Raw genomic sequence first — 14,980 nt, 5'->3', positions numbered from 1 at the left:
GACCTCACAATGAGGATTGGTTTGTGCTCTCCTAATTTTATTTTGAACTGGTCTTGAAGTCCAGAATCAGTTTCTTAGTTTTGCTAATGTTGAATGCAAGTTAGTTTGCTACTAGCTAATCTATCTCTTCCTCATTGCTGTCATTGATTCTGCTTAGAATGGTGCTGTCATCGGCAAAATTGTAGATGGCATTTGTATTGTGCCTACGCACTCAGTAATGGGTGTAGAGTGAGTATACCAGTGAACTAAGCACACCTCCTTGAAGTGAACCTGTAATGATTGTCAGTTCGAATTCATACTGACTGGTCTTACAATGAGGAAGTCAAGGCTTCAGTTCCAGAGGGAAGGTTTAGAAACTCACTGACCAGTTTGAGGGTATGATGGTGTTGATAGCTGAACAGATGTCGATGAAAACTAGCCTGTACATGATGCTGTTGACTAGGTGAAGCCAGTGAGATTGCTGTGGAGTGATTATGGTGGTAGGTGAATTTCAGTGGGTCCAGATCTTGGGTATGAATTATTCTGGCCATGACCAACCTCTCAAAGCATTTCATCACTGTGGATGCAAGTGCTACTGGGCAATAGTCATTGAAGTCGCTCACTCTGCTCTTGGGCACCAGGATGATTGATGCCCGGAAGGAACTTCTGACTCCAGCAATGAGAGACTGAAAATGTCTGAACACACCAGCTAAATGGTTGGTTTTAGTCCCCTGCCAGGTATGCCATCAGGGCCTGATGCCTTACAAGGGTCCACCTTCTTGAAAGATGTTCTGACGTTGGCCTTGGAGACAGATATCACAGGGTCGTCATCATCTGCAGGGATTCTCATTGGTACAAGTCAATCTTTTAACGTGATAATGAATAACAGCATGTACAATATAACTATTGTAAATGTTGTAATTCATTATCATGTTAAAAGACTAACTTGTATTTTAACTAACATAGCTACTAAAATTGATGATTGCAGGTGTTAACAACATGGGAAGGGCATTATAAAAACCTTAACAATGGAGGTGTGCTTTTCATTCTCAAGGTATAAATTTTCCATGAGTGAATACCTTTCAGTATTTTTATTGTATACAAGATTGCCTGGAACAAATATTGTGGTATGAAACATAAAATTAGTTATGTTCAGAGCATTCTTTTATTTGTCCAAGTAATCATTTCGTAATTTTAATTTTTTTAAATTTAGAGATACAGCACGGTAACAGGCCTTTACGGCCCATGAGCCTGTGCCACCCAAATACACCAATTGACCTGAAAACCCCAAATTTTTTTTGGGAGCATAGGAGGAAACCGCAGCACCCGGAGGAAACTCACATATTCACAGGGAGAACGTTCAAACACCTCGCATATAGCACCAGATTCTAACCTGCGTCGCTGGCGCTGAAATAACATTGCACTAAACCACTATGCTGACTGTACCATTCTGATTTCAGGATTATATATTGTATTGACACCTACAGATAGACCCCGACTTGCAATGTTCCGATTTACGATATTTTGAAGTTACAATGGTCAGAATCTGTACTTTCAATTTTGAGTTCCAAGGTTTCCCCATACTTGCAATACCTGACATAATGATGCTCTCCCCAGCCACCCACTCATCTAAGGTCCCAACCGTGGGTCCCCTCCTCGACTGCCAGCGCAATAGAGCTCCTGACCGCGGCCCCTTGCCCAGGTCGCCCATGAATCCAAGCTCCCAATGCCCAGGTCACCTGAGATCCCAACCATGGATCCTCCCCTCAGCTGCCCACCCTTCCAAGCTCTCAACACTGTGCATTCGAGCGCACGACGCCCCAGTCGCCCGCACATCTGAGCTCCCAACACCCTGGCCTGTCCCTGAGCATCCCCATCCCATTCACCATCCAGCAATTAATTTTAATGCAATGCTTCAAACATTCTTCAAGTCCAGTGTGCTTTCAGCTCCCAACACCCTGGCCTGTTCCTTGAGCATCCCCATCCCACTCACCATCCAGCAATTAATTTTAATGCAATGCTTCAAACATTCTCCAAGCCCAGTGTGCTTTCAGCTCCCAACACCCTGGCCTGTTCCTTGAGCATCCCCATCCCACTCACCATCCAGCAATTAATTTTAATCTAATGCTTCAAACGTTCTCCAAGCCCAGTGTGCTTTCAGCTGTGCATGTTGCAGTAATGTTGTTTTTCAGTGTAAATGGCTTTTAAATAAAGGTTTTCAGCATTGAAATAAAAAATAAATTTTAAAAAAGGATAGTTTCGACTTACGATGCGGATTCCAGAACCGAGCCCCATCATAAGTCGGGGTCTACCTGTATTGGTAATATTATCCAGCAACTATTTGTAAGAATTCATTGTTCTTATCCAACAAGATTTTAAATCAGCATCTTGCAGGGAGATGCGTTGCTTGAGCAGAATCCTTAGTTCCATTCAAACAGAAAAAAGTATTATTTCAGTCAATTTTCTGGGACCTTAAAAGGGGAGGATAAACTCACCTACTTAATCATGATTAAATGCAATGGAATAAAAAAGCCATTAATCTCATTCCATATATTTATTGACAATACTCAGAAAAAAATTACATACTATTTTAAAATACCAGTAATGGAGGGATCTCATTTGTCTTAACTTTACATCAAGATCTTGTTATTATTGCATCGTTGTGGGTTCAGTTCCTGGCCTGTGTTGACTTAGTTGAACTCTGTTAATGTGGCAGTTGGCTTCAGCGCTTCTGTTTAAGGAATGGAGAATCAACAGATTTTTTTTCCTCCTGATTGCTCTGAGGTGACTGCTGGTTGTATTCCTATTTGAATGTTGAGATTCAACAGAGAAAGGATTGTTTTTTTATGCTCCCCGAGATTAAACAGCCTGGCAATTTTCAGCATCGTAGCTCATGTAAGCAAGTCTTGATGAGTTTTTTTAAGGAAGTTTTGAAGAGCGACTGGCAGTTGTTGGACCATACTCCAACAAGGATCTGATGCCTTCAGGTTGGGAGAAAGTAAAATCAGATGTACAGAAAATAAAATTGGTTAACATTGTTTAGTTTCATATTTCTTTTAAAACTTTAAACAAATCTTTCTAATTAAACAACCTTGTATGGCTACAAAACTACTAACAGTGATTTATTGTTCTACTGCCTGTTTTCTAACTGCTGAAGAGTTTCGGCCTGGCGAGCCATGGAAAGGACTTCAGAATATTGACCCTGAGACTGACCCCAATGTTACACCTGGAAGTGTCCCAAGTGGACCTTCCATCAATACTACTATCCGGGATGTGGATCGCTATCTGCTCAGGGACAGGAGTGGAGGTAAGAAAGCAGAATTCCCTGCATCGTATTAAGAAAATGTGGAACACAACTTTCAACAACTATTTGCTGAAGCTATGTGGGATTCTGTTTTGAAACATGTTCATTCACCTTCTCTTTGTGCTAGGCATTCATTAATTCAATTGAAAATAGTCCATCAGACACATTTTTCCAAGGTTCAGTTAGCTAAATGTGATAAATGCAGAACAGGAAAGTACTTTGTATCATATATTTTGGTTATGTCCTTCTCTCTTTAATTTCTGGCAAGGGGTATTTAGCACTTTATCATTAGTTCTTAATATTAACTTAACTCCTATCCCTTTCATTGCTGTTTTTGGAGTGAGTGGGCCAATGGATTTAATTTTGACTGTTTCCACATTCCCATGGAGTGGCTTTTGCGTCCCTCGTTGCGAGAAGGGCCATTTTGCTGAGATGGAAAGATGCTGTCCCTCCCACTCAGACTCGATGGTTGTTGGATGTGATGGCATGTCTGTCTCTAGAAAAAATTAGGTGTTCTATAACTGCAATGGATCTTAACTTTCGTTCTCTTTGGGGTCATTTTCTCATTTACTTTCAAAACTTGTAGATTAGTTATTTTGGTCTTTTTTTTCATTGCCCCTTAGTTATTAGTAGTGAACTCCTCAACTTGGCCAGAAGCTCTCTTGGGGAATAGGGTTTTGAATATATGTTTTTTTCTTTTTCCATTTAATAACATAAATACCTTGTTCATTGTTGTTTAAATTAATTTCCATTATTATTATTATTATCATAATATGTACCATGTGTTTTGCATATGTTAAAACCAATAAAAAGATTGAAAAAGAAAAAAAATTTCATCCGGTTTCAAAACTATTATCTGTAATTGGGTGAATTTGCATTTTGTTAAATTGTTTAATCTGCATATGAATTGTTAATCTAGGTTAATAATACGAATAATATTTGTATATTAAAATCTCAAATTAGCCATAATCTCATTGAATAGCTGAACAGCTTGACCATCTTGAGATACAATAACTACCTACCATTACTGTGCTTCCAAAAGAGTTTATGAACCAATTTGAGATTAGTTTTCTAATGTACTCATGAGAGGCTTAAGTTTTCTTGTCAGAAAAACATGGTCATCAGTGTCTTTGGATATAAGATAAGGTTTCAGATCTATTTCTACATGACAGGAAAGTATATTAAGGTGGAAAATGAACTGTACTTATCTAATGTTGCAAATTTAAAGGGTGAATGCCCTATTTCATCTCCAATATCATTTTATTCTTTGAGATGTATGTGAAATTGTATGTTGCAGGAATGCATTAATGCTTGATCTCCAAGGACAATGCTACTCTTGATGCACTGGTACCCTAATTTACACTGCCCAGCAGAGTACTGATTTGATATGGAGCTCTGCTTTTGGAGTTTGAATATTGATAGGAAAAAACTTGAGAATATTGACTTGGGGGCCAACCCCAATGTACACCTGGATGGGTCCCAGGCAGATCTTCCATCAATATTACTTTGGAATGTGAAAAGTACCTCAATTTAATGTAAAAACCCATCTGCTCAGGTTGAGCATTTTACTGCTGTGGCAGGTACCTGGCATGAAACCTTGCCCTCTGCAGGCACTCCCCTAGAAATAAATCACCCTCAACATTGGGATGAGGAGCTGCTTTGAGGACTCTGTTTGGAACTGGACAAGCTATGAAGATGTTCCATCCTAAGGTGTGAGGTTAGATTGCCTCTGGAAAAAAGAGTGAAGGCCATTACTGGGGACTGTCAGCAGTTACACCGTGTGCTGATAGATAACTCAGATTTTACATTCCATATCATCGCTTCTTGTTGGATGAAATGGAAGTTGCTGCCTCCCCATTCTTTGGTTGCCCAGCCCAGATCTTTCTCTGCAGTAACAAATTCAATTGTCTGCCACCACCGTTTGAGTATTAGTGCAGCTGAGAGAATCATGACTTCGAGCAGTTACAGAGTCAGTCCTCACATCCAGTCTCTCCACCTCAAATCACCTTTATTGTCATTCTTACCATGCTCGCATGGTAAAGACGTGATAGTCCACAGAGCGTATTTACATAAATATAGGTTAGAATAGTTCAAAACATTTAAACTATTAAGACTTAGACTGTAATGTATACGGAACCCCATCCCCAAATGTTCTGGGAGTTCAGGAGTCTGATAGCTTGGCGGGAAAAAATCCTCTCACCTGAACTGTGAGAGAATTAATTTCAAGATTTCCTGCCTGGTTCCTGGTACAGCAGTGGAGAAGGAGTTGTGCCATTATTGTCAGTGTACGTATAATTATCTCTTCAGCAATGAAACAATTCATTTGATCAGTTCTGGCAGAAAGCATCCATCGCACCAAGGTACCAGTGGACTCTGACTGTGCTTTACTTTATTCCTTGCTCACTTTCTTAATTTGACAATAATATAAAAATGTTTGGCGAGTCTCTCTGCCTCTTTTCCTTTTACCTCAATCTTAATCTTCAAACAGCAATAACATCAGCAATTCTGAATAGTTAAGTGGAACATAGTGAGTGGATCCAAAAAGCAAATATTTTTCCTTTTAAGGATTTAGTTTTAGGATCTTTCGCTTGTGCCGAGAGCAGCAAGTTCCATGGTGAGTTTGCAGGGCCAATGGATTTGACCAAGTATTTTTATCATTATTCAGCATTTTCACAAACATAATAATGTTGCCTCCGAACATCATCTCCTTCCTCCCCAATTCATTCTTTTACTTTTCTCATACTTTTCACTGCAAAGGACAACTGATGGGACAATCATCTTGAGATTTAATTTCAATCATTTTCCATTTCTTTAGTTGCTTTTTTGCTGTTTATGCAGGGTCATCCCCAACATCTCAGAACGCCACGCTGCCTTCATCTAGTGCCTGGTCCTTCAGTGCCTCTGGCTACACTAGCTCTTACAGCAGCTCTACATCTGCACCTAATCCTGCAGGTAGGGGTCCTTCTGCTTCAGTTGCTGATCAGTCCAAAAATTCTCCATTTTAAAAAGTGACAGTCGAAAAATTAGGTAAAAATGCACCACCTATGCGTTGATTTGTGCAGCAATTAGACCTATAAAATGGCTGGTGTAACTCAGTACATGAGTAATGTTCCTTTCTATGTGATTTTTAATTGATTGTTTAAAAATTCCTTTCCAGTGCCAACTGGGAGCTATGTAATAAACCCTTTTTTTTCCTTTGCTATATTATGAAAATAGTCTTTGGGTAGAAACCAGTAGAGAACATAAACATTTTAATTTATTGAAAGTCTTCTATATTCTTCCTTTGAATTTAATTTGACATTGTTTGACTTGCATTACCCAAACACATTATGAATTGTTCCCTCATTTTGAATGTGTGCTTGTTTTTCTTCATCCTCCAAAACTGCAGTGGTTAATGCCCAAATAAAATTCAAGATGAATTGAACAAGAAATTCATCTTATTTCAATTGAGGACCCTAGTTTGTTTTTGTAAATCTTTTGGTTCTATATGCTGATTTACAAAATTGTAAAGTATTTGTCGAGCAAACATCAATTCGCAATTCATTGATTACAGGTATATTAAATTTACACTTTTATTTGCAAATAGATAAAGAACAGTGAAATATTTTTCATCCCAAGCTTAGAAAAAGGTTTTTGATTCTGACCATCCCTCTGTTGGAGGATTTTTAGCCCATTGAAAACCTGTGGTTAAAAATAAATCAAGAATTTCTTAGCAGGAGGTCGAATACAGGTATTTAATCAAAGATTAAGAAGGTTGAAATGCTTCTCCGGGATGGAGAATATAAAGCCATGTTTATACCTCTTGTAATCATAACAGGTGGATTTAGCGATTGTTTTCATGTGTTAAGACCAGAACTAGGCAGCTTAATTGGAAGACTTTTTTTAATAAAAGAAATTTTCTTAATACATGTTGATAACGATCGCTACTTGCCTGATTTTTTAAAATACTGGAAATGCTCACATGTTGGGCAGTATCTATGGAAAGAGAAACCATTAATTTTTCAGGTTGGAAACCCTTTATCAGAACAGGGAAAGAAGTTTTAATAAAAAAAAGCTAAGTAGCCCAAGGAATATCTGTGATGAAGTAAAACCAGGTCACATTGGTTAAAGGAACAGTGGGAGAGTGATTGTCCATGTTAATAGCCAATGGAAAATCTGTGGGAAATCCCCTGTAGCCTGGCTCCACTTTTGGCAATCAATTGACCCAAAATCACACAGATAAATTTCACCATAAATGCCCAGTTCTGATACAGACAAATAAGATGAGTGACCAAGAATTGGATGTGGAGCACAGAACTATGTAATATGTCAGAAAGAAGCTGAGATGTGGTTCCTCAAGCTTGTATTAACCTTCATTGTAACAGTTCAGGAAACCACGGACAGAAATGTCAGAGTGTGATGACAAAATGAAGTGCCATGCAGCCAAAAGCTCTTGTGGACTGAATGCAGACACACTGCAAAGCATTCACCCAATCTGTGTTTAGTTTCTCAAAAATAGAAGAGACCATGTTGTGAACACTGAATGCAGTAGATGAGATTTTAAGAGCAAGTTAATTGATGATTGTAGAAAGGGAGGGACTGAAATGATGGGTGTATATTTCCTGGGAAAGTGTCTTCAGATGAGTGATGCGTAGGAGTAGAAGAATGGGCCAGGGAATCACAAAGAGTGGGGGGGGGGGGGGTGTGGAATATATATCTGATGTTCGAATTAGTTTGGAGCTGACGTATGTGGAAAGCAAGGACCAACTCACTCTATCCTTTATCCATGAAGACTGGGTGAGAGCACAGGTATGGTCAAGGGAACCCATGGTTCAGAAAGAAGGAAGGCATTTTAGAGGGATCTAATCCTTATCTAATGCATCAGATTGTCAATTAAAACCATTCAAATGCTTTTGACCGTGATCAGCTGTCAGTGGTCAAAGGTCAGCTCTGTGCAATAAAGGTTAATTAAATCAAGCAGGCATCAGAGTCGGTGAGTCCAAGCAGAAGGCAGAGTTCATTACTACCTGGAGTGGACAGCATTGATGCTTTAAAAAATTATTTAGATGTGAGGAATAAAATAATGTGAAAGCGGATACTGTGTCCAATAAGGTAAATACTGATGGTAAAGAACTTTTTCTGAGTAAATATCCTGTTCTGTACCGTTGGTTTGATTTGAGGCCAATCAACACAAAAATTGTAAATAACGATTAAAATCATTTGATTTCTTTTTAAAAAGTAAAGCCTAGGTAAATAAAGAGATGAAATAAAACTACAGCACTGGGACAGTGAATGTTCTTCCCTTTTTCCCCATTCTATACATGCAAAATCTGTTTTTAAACAGACTCCTCATTAGTTTTGCGCACACAAATTGGAGACAAATGTCAGTGTCATTATTTTTCATGGTCACTTTACAGTTGCATTGCAGGAATGGCCAGGAAATGTTTTCTTGAAAAAAAGAAATTAGAGTTTCTTTCTCCGTATTTATTCCGAAGGTAGAATGGGTGGACATCTCAGCTGACATGACTACTTGTTTGCTACAGAGGTTTCTTTGGCTTGGCTTCGCGGACGAAGATTTATGGAGGGGTAATGTCCACGTCAGCTGCAGGCTCGCTTGTGACTGACAAGTCCGATGCGGGACAGGCAGACACGGTTGCAGCGGTTGCAGGGGAAAATTGGTGGGTTGGGTTGGGTGTTGGGTTTTTCCTCCTTTGTCTTTTGTCAGTGAGGTGGGCTCTGCGGTCTTCTTCAAAGGAGGTTGCTGCCCGCCGAACTGTGAGGCGCCAAGATGCACGGTTGGAGGCGAGATCAGCCCACTGGCGGGGGTCAATGGGGCAGGCACCAAGAGATTTCTTTAGGCAGTCCTTGTACCTCTTCTTTGGTACACCTCTGTCACGGTGGCCAGTGGAGAGCTCGCCATAGAACACGATCTTGGGAAGGCGATGGTCCTCCATTCTGGAGACGTGACCTACCCAGCGCAGTTGGATCTTCAGCAGCGTGGATTCGATGCTGTCGGCCTCTGCCATCTCGAGTACTTCGATGTTAGGGATGAAGTCGCTCCAGTGAATGTTGAGGATGGAGCGGAGACAACGCTGGTGGAACCTACGGCTACAGAGGTTTATTGCAATATTAAATTACCTCATGCATTGAAATAAGTGCATGTAAAGGTGTAATATTCAAGTTTGAGAATGAATACCATTTTCTGATCACTTTGGTGCTTTTCACCTCCACCCATATACATCCTTTACTCGTCAACCATGCTCCTCATGCAGATTTGTCCTTTTGCATTTTCTTGATGCATATTGCCTTTCAATGTTCTGACAAACTAGCTGTACCACCTTTTTGTCTGCTCTTGTGTAGGTGTTTCATTGTTTTGCTTTCTTTTAATTGCAGGCTGCCATTACTTTTCCATCATTCTGTCATGTTCTCTCAAGATTTAAAACCAATTTGATATTACACAAAATTGCCTTTAGTCTGCCAGAAGGCAGAGGAGCCATCTGCAGTCACCCTTGCAGTCAGAAAAAGGGAAGCAAAAGAGAATTCCTTCAGAGTTGCTGAGGGTCAGTAGATTCACCTTCAGTGATCCCATAGCCTCTGCAGCTGCACAGACTTCAGTCCAAACCATCGGGGACTCGAGCTCCAGATCCAAACCTCTGACATAATCAGAAAGCCTTCAGTGCTCAAGGCTCGACAGGAGCCCTTTCCTCCTTGGCACCCTCTCGCACCCCAGTTTCAATACTTGTTACTCTTTCTGCCAGTCTCAAGCCATTCACCAACTGCCCACAGCCTACGTCACATTTGATGCTTTGACTGCAATTCACCAGCATCTCGCGTCCTTTGTGGGTTTCTTGCCTGCACGTTGCCAACAGCTCACCACCTGTATGTGTCTTTCAGCTGCTGTGCCTCTCACTGGTCTGCTGCCATGGTCAGTGTCCTTGGAGTTGTCTCCACTGCTTCTCCTTCTCACAAGTCAAATATGCCTCATGCAAGAGCATTATAATATTTTCATTTCCTCAGCTTCAATGCTTTTTGTTTTAAACCTTGTTTTTCTGAGTACCCAGATAATGAATGCATCCATGCATAGTTGATGAGGGTCCCTGCTGAGTGCCTGTATATGTTTAAACAAAAATAGGTCCTGTTGTGGCAGCCCTTCACAGCTCCCCCACGGGTCCTCTCAAACTGAAGGACAAACGCAACGATCCAACACAAGGCCCGCAGCACTGCCCTCCAATTAGCCACAACCAAAAGAGCTTAACTGGCCTATTGGGGAAAGCGGATCACAAACTCACCAATCAGTGCGGAGAGGGTTTTGACCATGCCTCTCATCTTGAGATTAAAAGCAGGGCTGTAAGCCCAATAAAGCTCAGTGTTAACTCCACTCAACTGGTGGCATTCTTTCTGGGAACCATGTTCTTTCTGAGCTAACCTGCATGCAGCTATAACATTTCCTGTGCTATAGGCTCTGCATAGTCATAGCTTGTAGGTGCTAGCAACTCATGATTTCAGCTGGGTTGAAAATTATTATCAGTGAGTACTTCTGAACCTTTTTGTTCAATCCTCACCCCTCACTGTTTTGCGCTATTTTCAAAATGCCGCATGTCATTTAAATATAGTATATTTAAGTGGCATTGAAGTCTTGAGTGCATGCATGTTTAATTGGAGAAATGGATGCAGCAAAATAATGCATACTTGTCTGTGAATAAACCAAAAAGTGTAAGTTGTCAATTTAAGACTTTATTTTCACTTTTGAACTTTGGAGTGACAGAGTTAATTGCTTAATGGCCAAACAAGTTTGAGTAATGTGGGAATATGAAAATGCATCATTTCCCAAGGACAGGCTAAGATCAGCATTGATTCACAATATTGGTGGAAATTTTACGTGTATTACTCTTTATGAGAATTTTAATTCTGATCATTCTTAGAAATAGAAAGTTGAATCAGTCTGAAAACTTTAACTTGGCTTGTGCCTAAAATATTTCCAGATGAATGCAAGAGTATGGTAAATGTAAGCATTCCCATGTCAAATTACTTCTCCCAATCATACTGTCAATTAAAAAGAATTTGATCTTTTGTGTTGATTCACTGGTCATACGAGATCACGAGAGATGTGTTATGGGATTTTCTAATATGATATACAGTGACATTCAGACACTTGGATATAAATATCTTGTGTGGTTATACAAGTGTTCATTCTGCAACAGAAATCTGTGGTTGAAGCTTGTTTATAATCCAGAGAAGTTTTATTTTGGCCATTTTCAATTTTGAAGTGTAATACACCTGAAATGAAAATATTAATTCAGTTTTGATCAGGATATGTTTTGTCTATTTTTCAGCTAAACTGACAGATAAATCTACATGGTCTCCTGGACCCATTGCTCAGACTCAAGCACCATTGTCGCATGAATTGTGGAAAGTGCCGCTAGGATCCAAAAACACTAGGCCTCCACCAGGCCTGACTAACACCAAGCCATCACCATCCTGGGGTGTTAGTTCACTAGGACTTGTCTCAAGCTGGCCAAGCTCCTACTCCTCCAGTAAGATGTTTCTATCTTGCTATGTTACTGCCTTGTATGTCCGCTTCTTTCAGATTAATTCAAATAATGCTGTAATTTAATCATACACAAAGTATAGATATCGGATGTTTTCATTTTCAAAAAATAGAAATCCACTACCAGAGAACTGCCTCAACTTTGCATTTATTATCAGTAAATGCTGATAACAATCCACCTATCTGCTTTCCAGTGTGTATGTTTGGTTAATTATATGTACCTCCATAAAAATGAAATTTAATGAACAAAACTGTCAATTAATTTTATATTTTTGTATATGTACTTCAATTCCATTTGGTCAGCAATGTTAGCGTAGCAGTTAGCGCAATGCTGGACAACATTAGTGACCAAGGTTTGAATCCAGCACTGCCTAAAAATTTTCTTTGTTCTCTCCATGTCTGCATGGGTTCCTTTGGGTGCTCCAGTTTCTTGACACTGTTCAAAAACATACCAGGGCTGTAGGTCAATTGGATATAATTGGTTGGTGTAGACTCATGGGCCAAAAGGGCCTGTTACTGTGCTGTATGTCAAAATCAAAAATGAAAATTAATGCCATTTCCTTCATTAGCCTTTTAACATTTTTCTATAAAAACACCGAAATGCTGGAGGAACTCAGCCGGTCTTTGCAGCATCTAAAGGAGATAAAGATGTATTGTCGAGGTTTCAGGCCTTCAAGGAATAAGAGAATAAGCCAGAAGCAAGAAATCTCAGTCTCAGAATTCAAACAAGGGGGAGGAGGAATCCAGACCAACAAAAGCTGTTCATTGGATATAGTAAGGGACCTACAGGATCGAGCCTCCGTGTTTTTTTTTAGATGTGAACTTCCACCCTGAATCTGCTGGCCTACAGGACACACGAGTCTCCACCTCAGCCCTGGAGACCTCAGGATCAAACATCTAATGTGAACTTTCATTCTGAACTCAGGGACCTACAGAAGCGAGCTTCCGATGTGGGTTTTCACCTTGTCCCCTGCATCACGTACTCTCCTGGCTCCAGAAGTGCACAGGTCTCTCCCTCTCCCTCTGAATTCAACTTCTCTCTCTCTGACACCCTTCACCACTCTCGGAGACTGAATGCTCTGTCCTCACCTTTGTCTCCCTTCGCCCACACCTTAATGACTTCCGCACATGCTATGATGCTGAACACTTCTGTCGGCTCCGTCTCCATGCCTACTTCCACAACCACCATTCTCCATTTCCTCTTCTCCCCCTTTAAATCTTCCTCCTCTGGACACCTCATTTCAGTCTTCTGCCTGCTCTGGACCAACTATATTTCCAACTGTCGCTCTGTCATTAACCATTTCAATCAATTTCACTGCTCCCCTCACTCATTCCAATCTCACCCCCTTGAAATGCCTGGCCCGCCACTCTCTCTGCAACAATCCAAACCTTATCATCAAACCTGCAGACAAAGGTGGTGCATTGACCTCTATCTGGCTGAAGCCAGATGACTACGCTCAGACACCTCCTCTTAACTTAGCCCTCCAACAGGACCCCACCAAAACTCATCAAACCACTATATCACATGCCATCTCTGAATTCATTACTTCCAGTCTCCTCCCTGGCATTGCCTCCAATCTTATTGCTTCCCAACCCCTCAGCACCCATTTCTACCTCCTACCCAAGATCCACAAACCCATTTGTCCCAGCAGACCCATCACATCTGCATGCTCCTGCCGCATCGACTTGGTCTCTGCTTACCTTGACTCTCTTTTGACCCTCCCGCTCCAGTCCCTCCCCACCTACATCCAGGACCCTCGATCACTTCAACAACTTCCAGTTCCATGAACTCATCGCCTCATATTTACCATGGCTATGCAATCCCTATACATCCTCATCTCCCATACTGAAGGCCTCAAGCCCTTTATTTGAGAATCAGAATTTGTCGTGAACAAATCATGAAATTCAGTGTTTGGCGGCAGCCTCAAAGTACAAACATTACAAACTATAACCATCTTACAACTATAAACATCTTACAACTAGAAAGATAATCGTGCACGAAAAGTCAGGCAGTATCTTTGGTTCCTTGATTATTCAGGAATCTGATGGCAGCGGGTAAGAAGCTGTCCTTGTGCCGTTGAGTGTTCGTCTTTAGGTTCCTGTTTTTTTCTCCCGATGGTAGCAGAGTGAAGATGACCTGGATGGTGGGGGTCTTTGAGTATAGAGGCTGCTTTTTTAAGACACTGCCTCATGTAGATGTCCTCAATGGAGTTAAATTTGGTGCCTGCAATGTGGCAGGCCAAGTTAACAACCCTCTGGAGTTTATTCTTGTCCTGAGCATTGGTGCCTCCATACCAGGTAGTATTGCAACCAACCAGAATGCTCTCCATGGTACACCTGTAGATGTTTACAAGAGTCTTTGTGATAACATCAACATGGAGGTGCAGGACAGATCCTTGGAAATGTTGACACCCAGGAATTTGAAGTTCTTGACCTCTCCACCACTGAGCCCTCGATGAGGACTGGGTCACGTTCCCCTAACTTCCTCCTGAAGTCCATAATCGTCTCCTTGGTTTTGCTGCTGTTGAATGCAAGGTTGTTGTTGTCATTACACCATTCAACGAGCTGATCAATCGCCCTCCTGTACACTTCCTCATTGCAGTTTGTGATTCTGCCGACACCTTTGGTGTCATCGGCAAACTTGTAGACAGCATTGGAATTGTGCCTGGCCATGCAGTCATGGGTGTATAATGAATAGAGCAGTGAGCTAAGCACGCATCCTTGGGTGCGCCTGTGTTGATAATCTGTGAGGAGACGTTGTTTCCAATTTGTACTGACTGGTCTTCCGATGAGAAAGTTAAGAATCCAGTTGCAGAGGAGGGTACAGAGGCCCAGAGTTTGTAGCTTCTTGACCAGTACTGAGGGAATGATGGTATTGAAGGGAGCTTTAGTTGTGAACCAGAGCTGAGTGGAGAACCAGCACCATTGCATCTGCTGTGGAGCAATTGTGACGATAGGTGAATTTCAGCAGGTTCTGATCTTTGCTTAGGTCCATGTTAATTCTGGCCATGACAGCCTTTCATAGTATTTCATCACAGTAGGTTAGTGCTACTGGGCGATAGTCACACTACTCTTCTTGGGTACCAGGGTGATTGATGCTCTTTTGAACCAGGTAGGAACCTCTGACTGCAGCAATGAGAGGTTTAAAATATTTGTGAAGACTCTGGCTA

At 41.0% G+C, this 14,980-nt stretch overlaps 1 protein-coding gene across 7 annotated transcripts in view; it reads left to right on the top strand.

Annotated features, from left to right (window-relative positions):
* The window catches only part of tnrc6c1 (trinucleotide repeat containing adaptor 6C1), a 142,194-nt gene that overhangs the window by 118,572 nt on the left and 8,642 nt on the right, over positions 1-14,980 (top strand). For 5 of the 7 annotated variants that reach the window (XM_069930290.1, XM_069930289.1, XM_069930287.1 and 2 more), the window contains 3 exons: positions 3,137-3,286; positions 6,122-6,235; positions 11,596-11,796. In XM_069930290.1, coding sequence (XP_069786391.1) covers positions 3,137-3,286; positions 6,122-6,235; positions 11,596-11,796 — 465 coding nt within the window. The remainder of the gene's footprint in view (positions 1-3,136; positions 3,287-6,121; positions 6,236-11,595; positions 11,797-14,980) is intronic. The other 2 variants (XM_069930286.1, XM_069930285.1) reach the window with 1 other exon arrangement.

This window comes from Narcine bancroftii, chromosome 3 (genome assembly GCF_036971445.1).
Source record: "Narcine bancroftii isolate sNarBan1 chromosome 3, sNarBan1.hap1, whole genome shotgun sequence".
Lineage (NCBI taxonomy): Eukaryota > Metazoa > Chordata > Chondrichthyes > Torpediniformes > Narcinidae > Narcine > Narcine bancroftii.
Note: the sequence above shows the minus strand (reverse complement) of the source record. Positions and strands in the feature narration are given on the sequence as shown.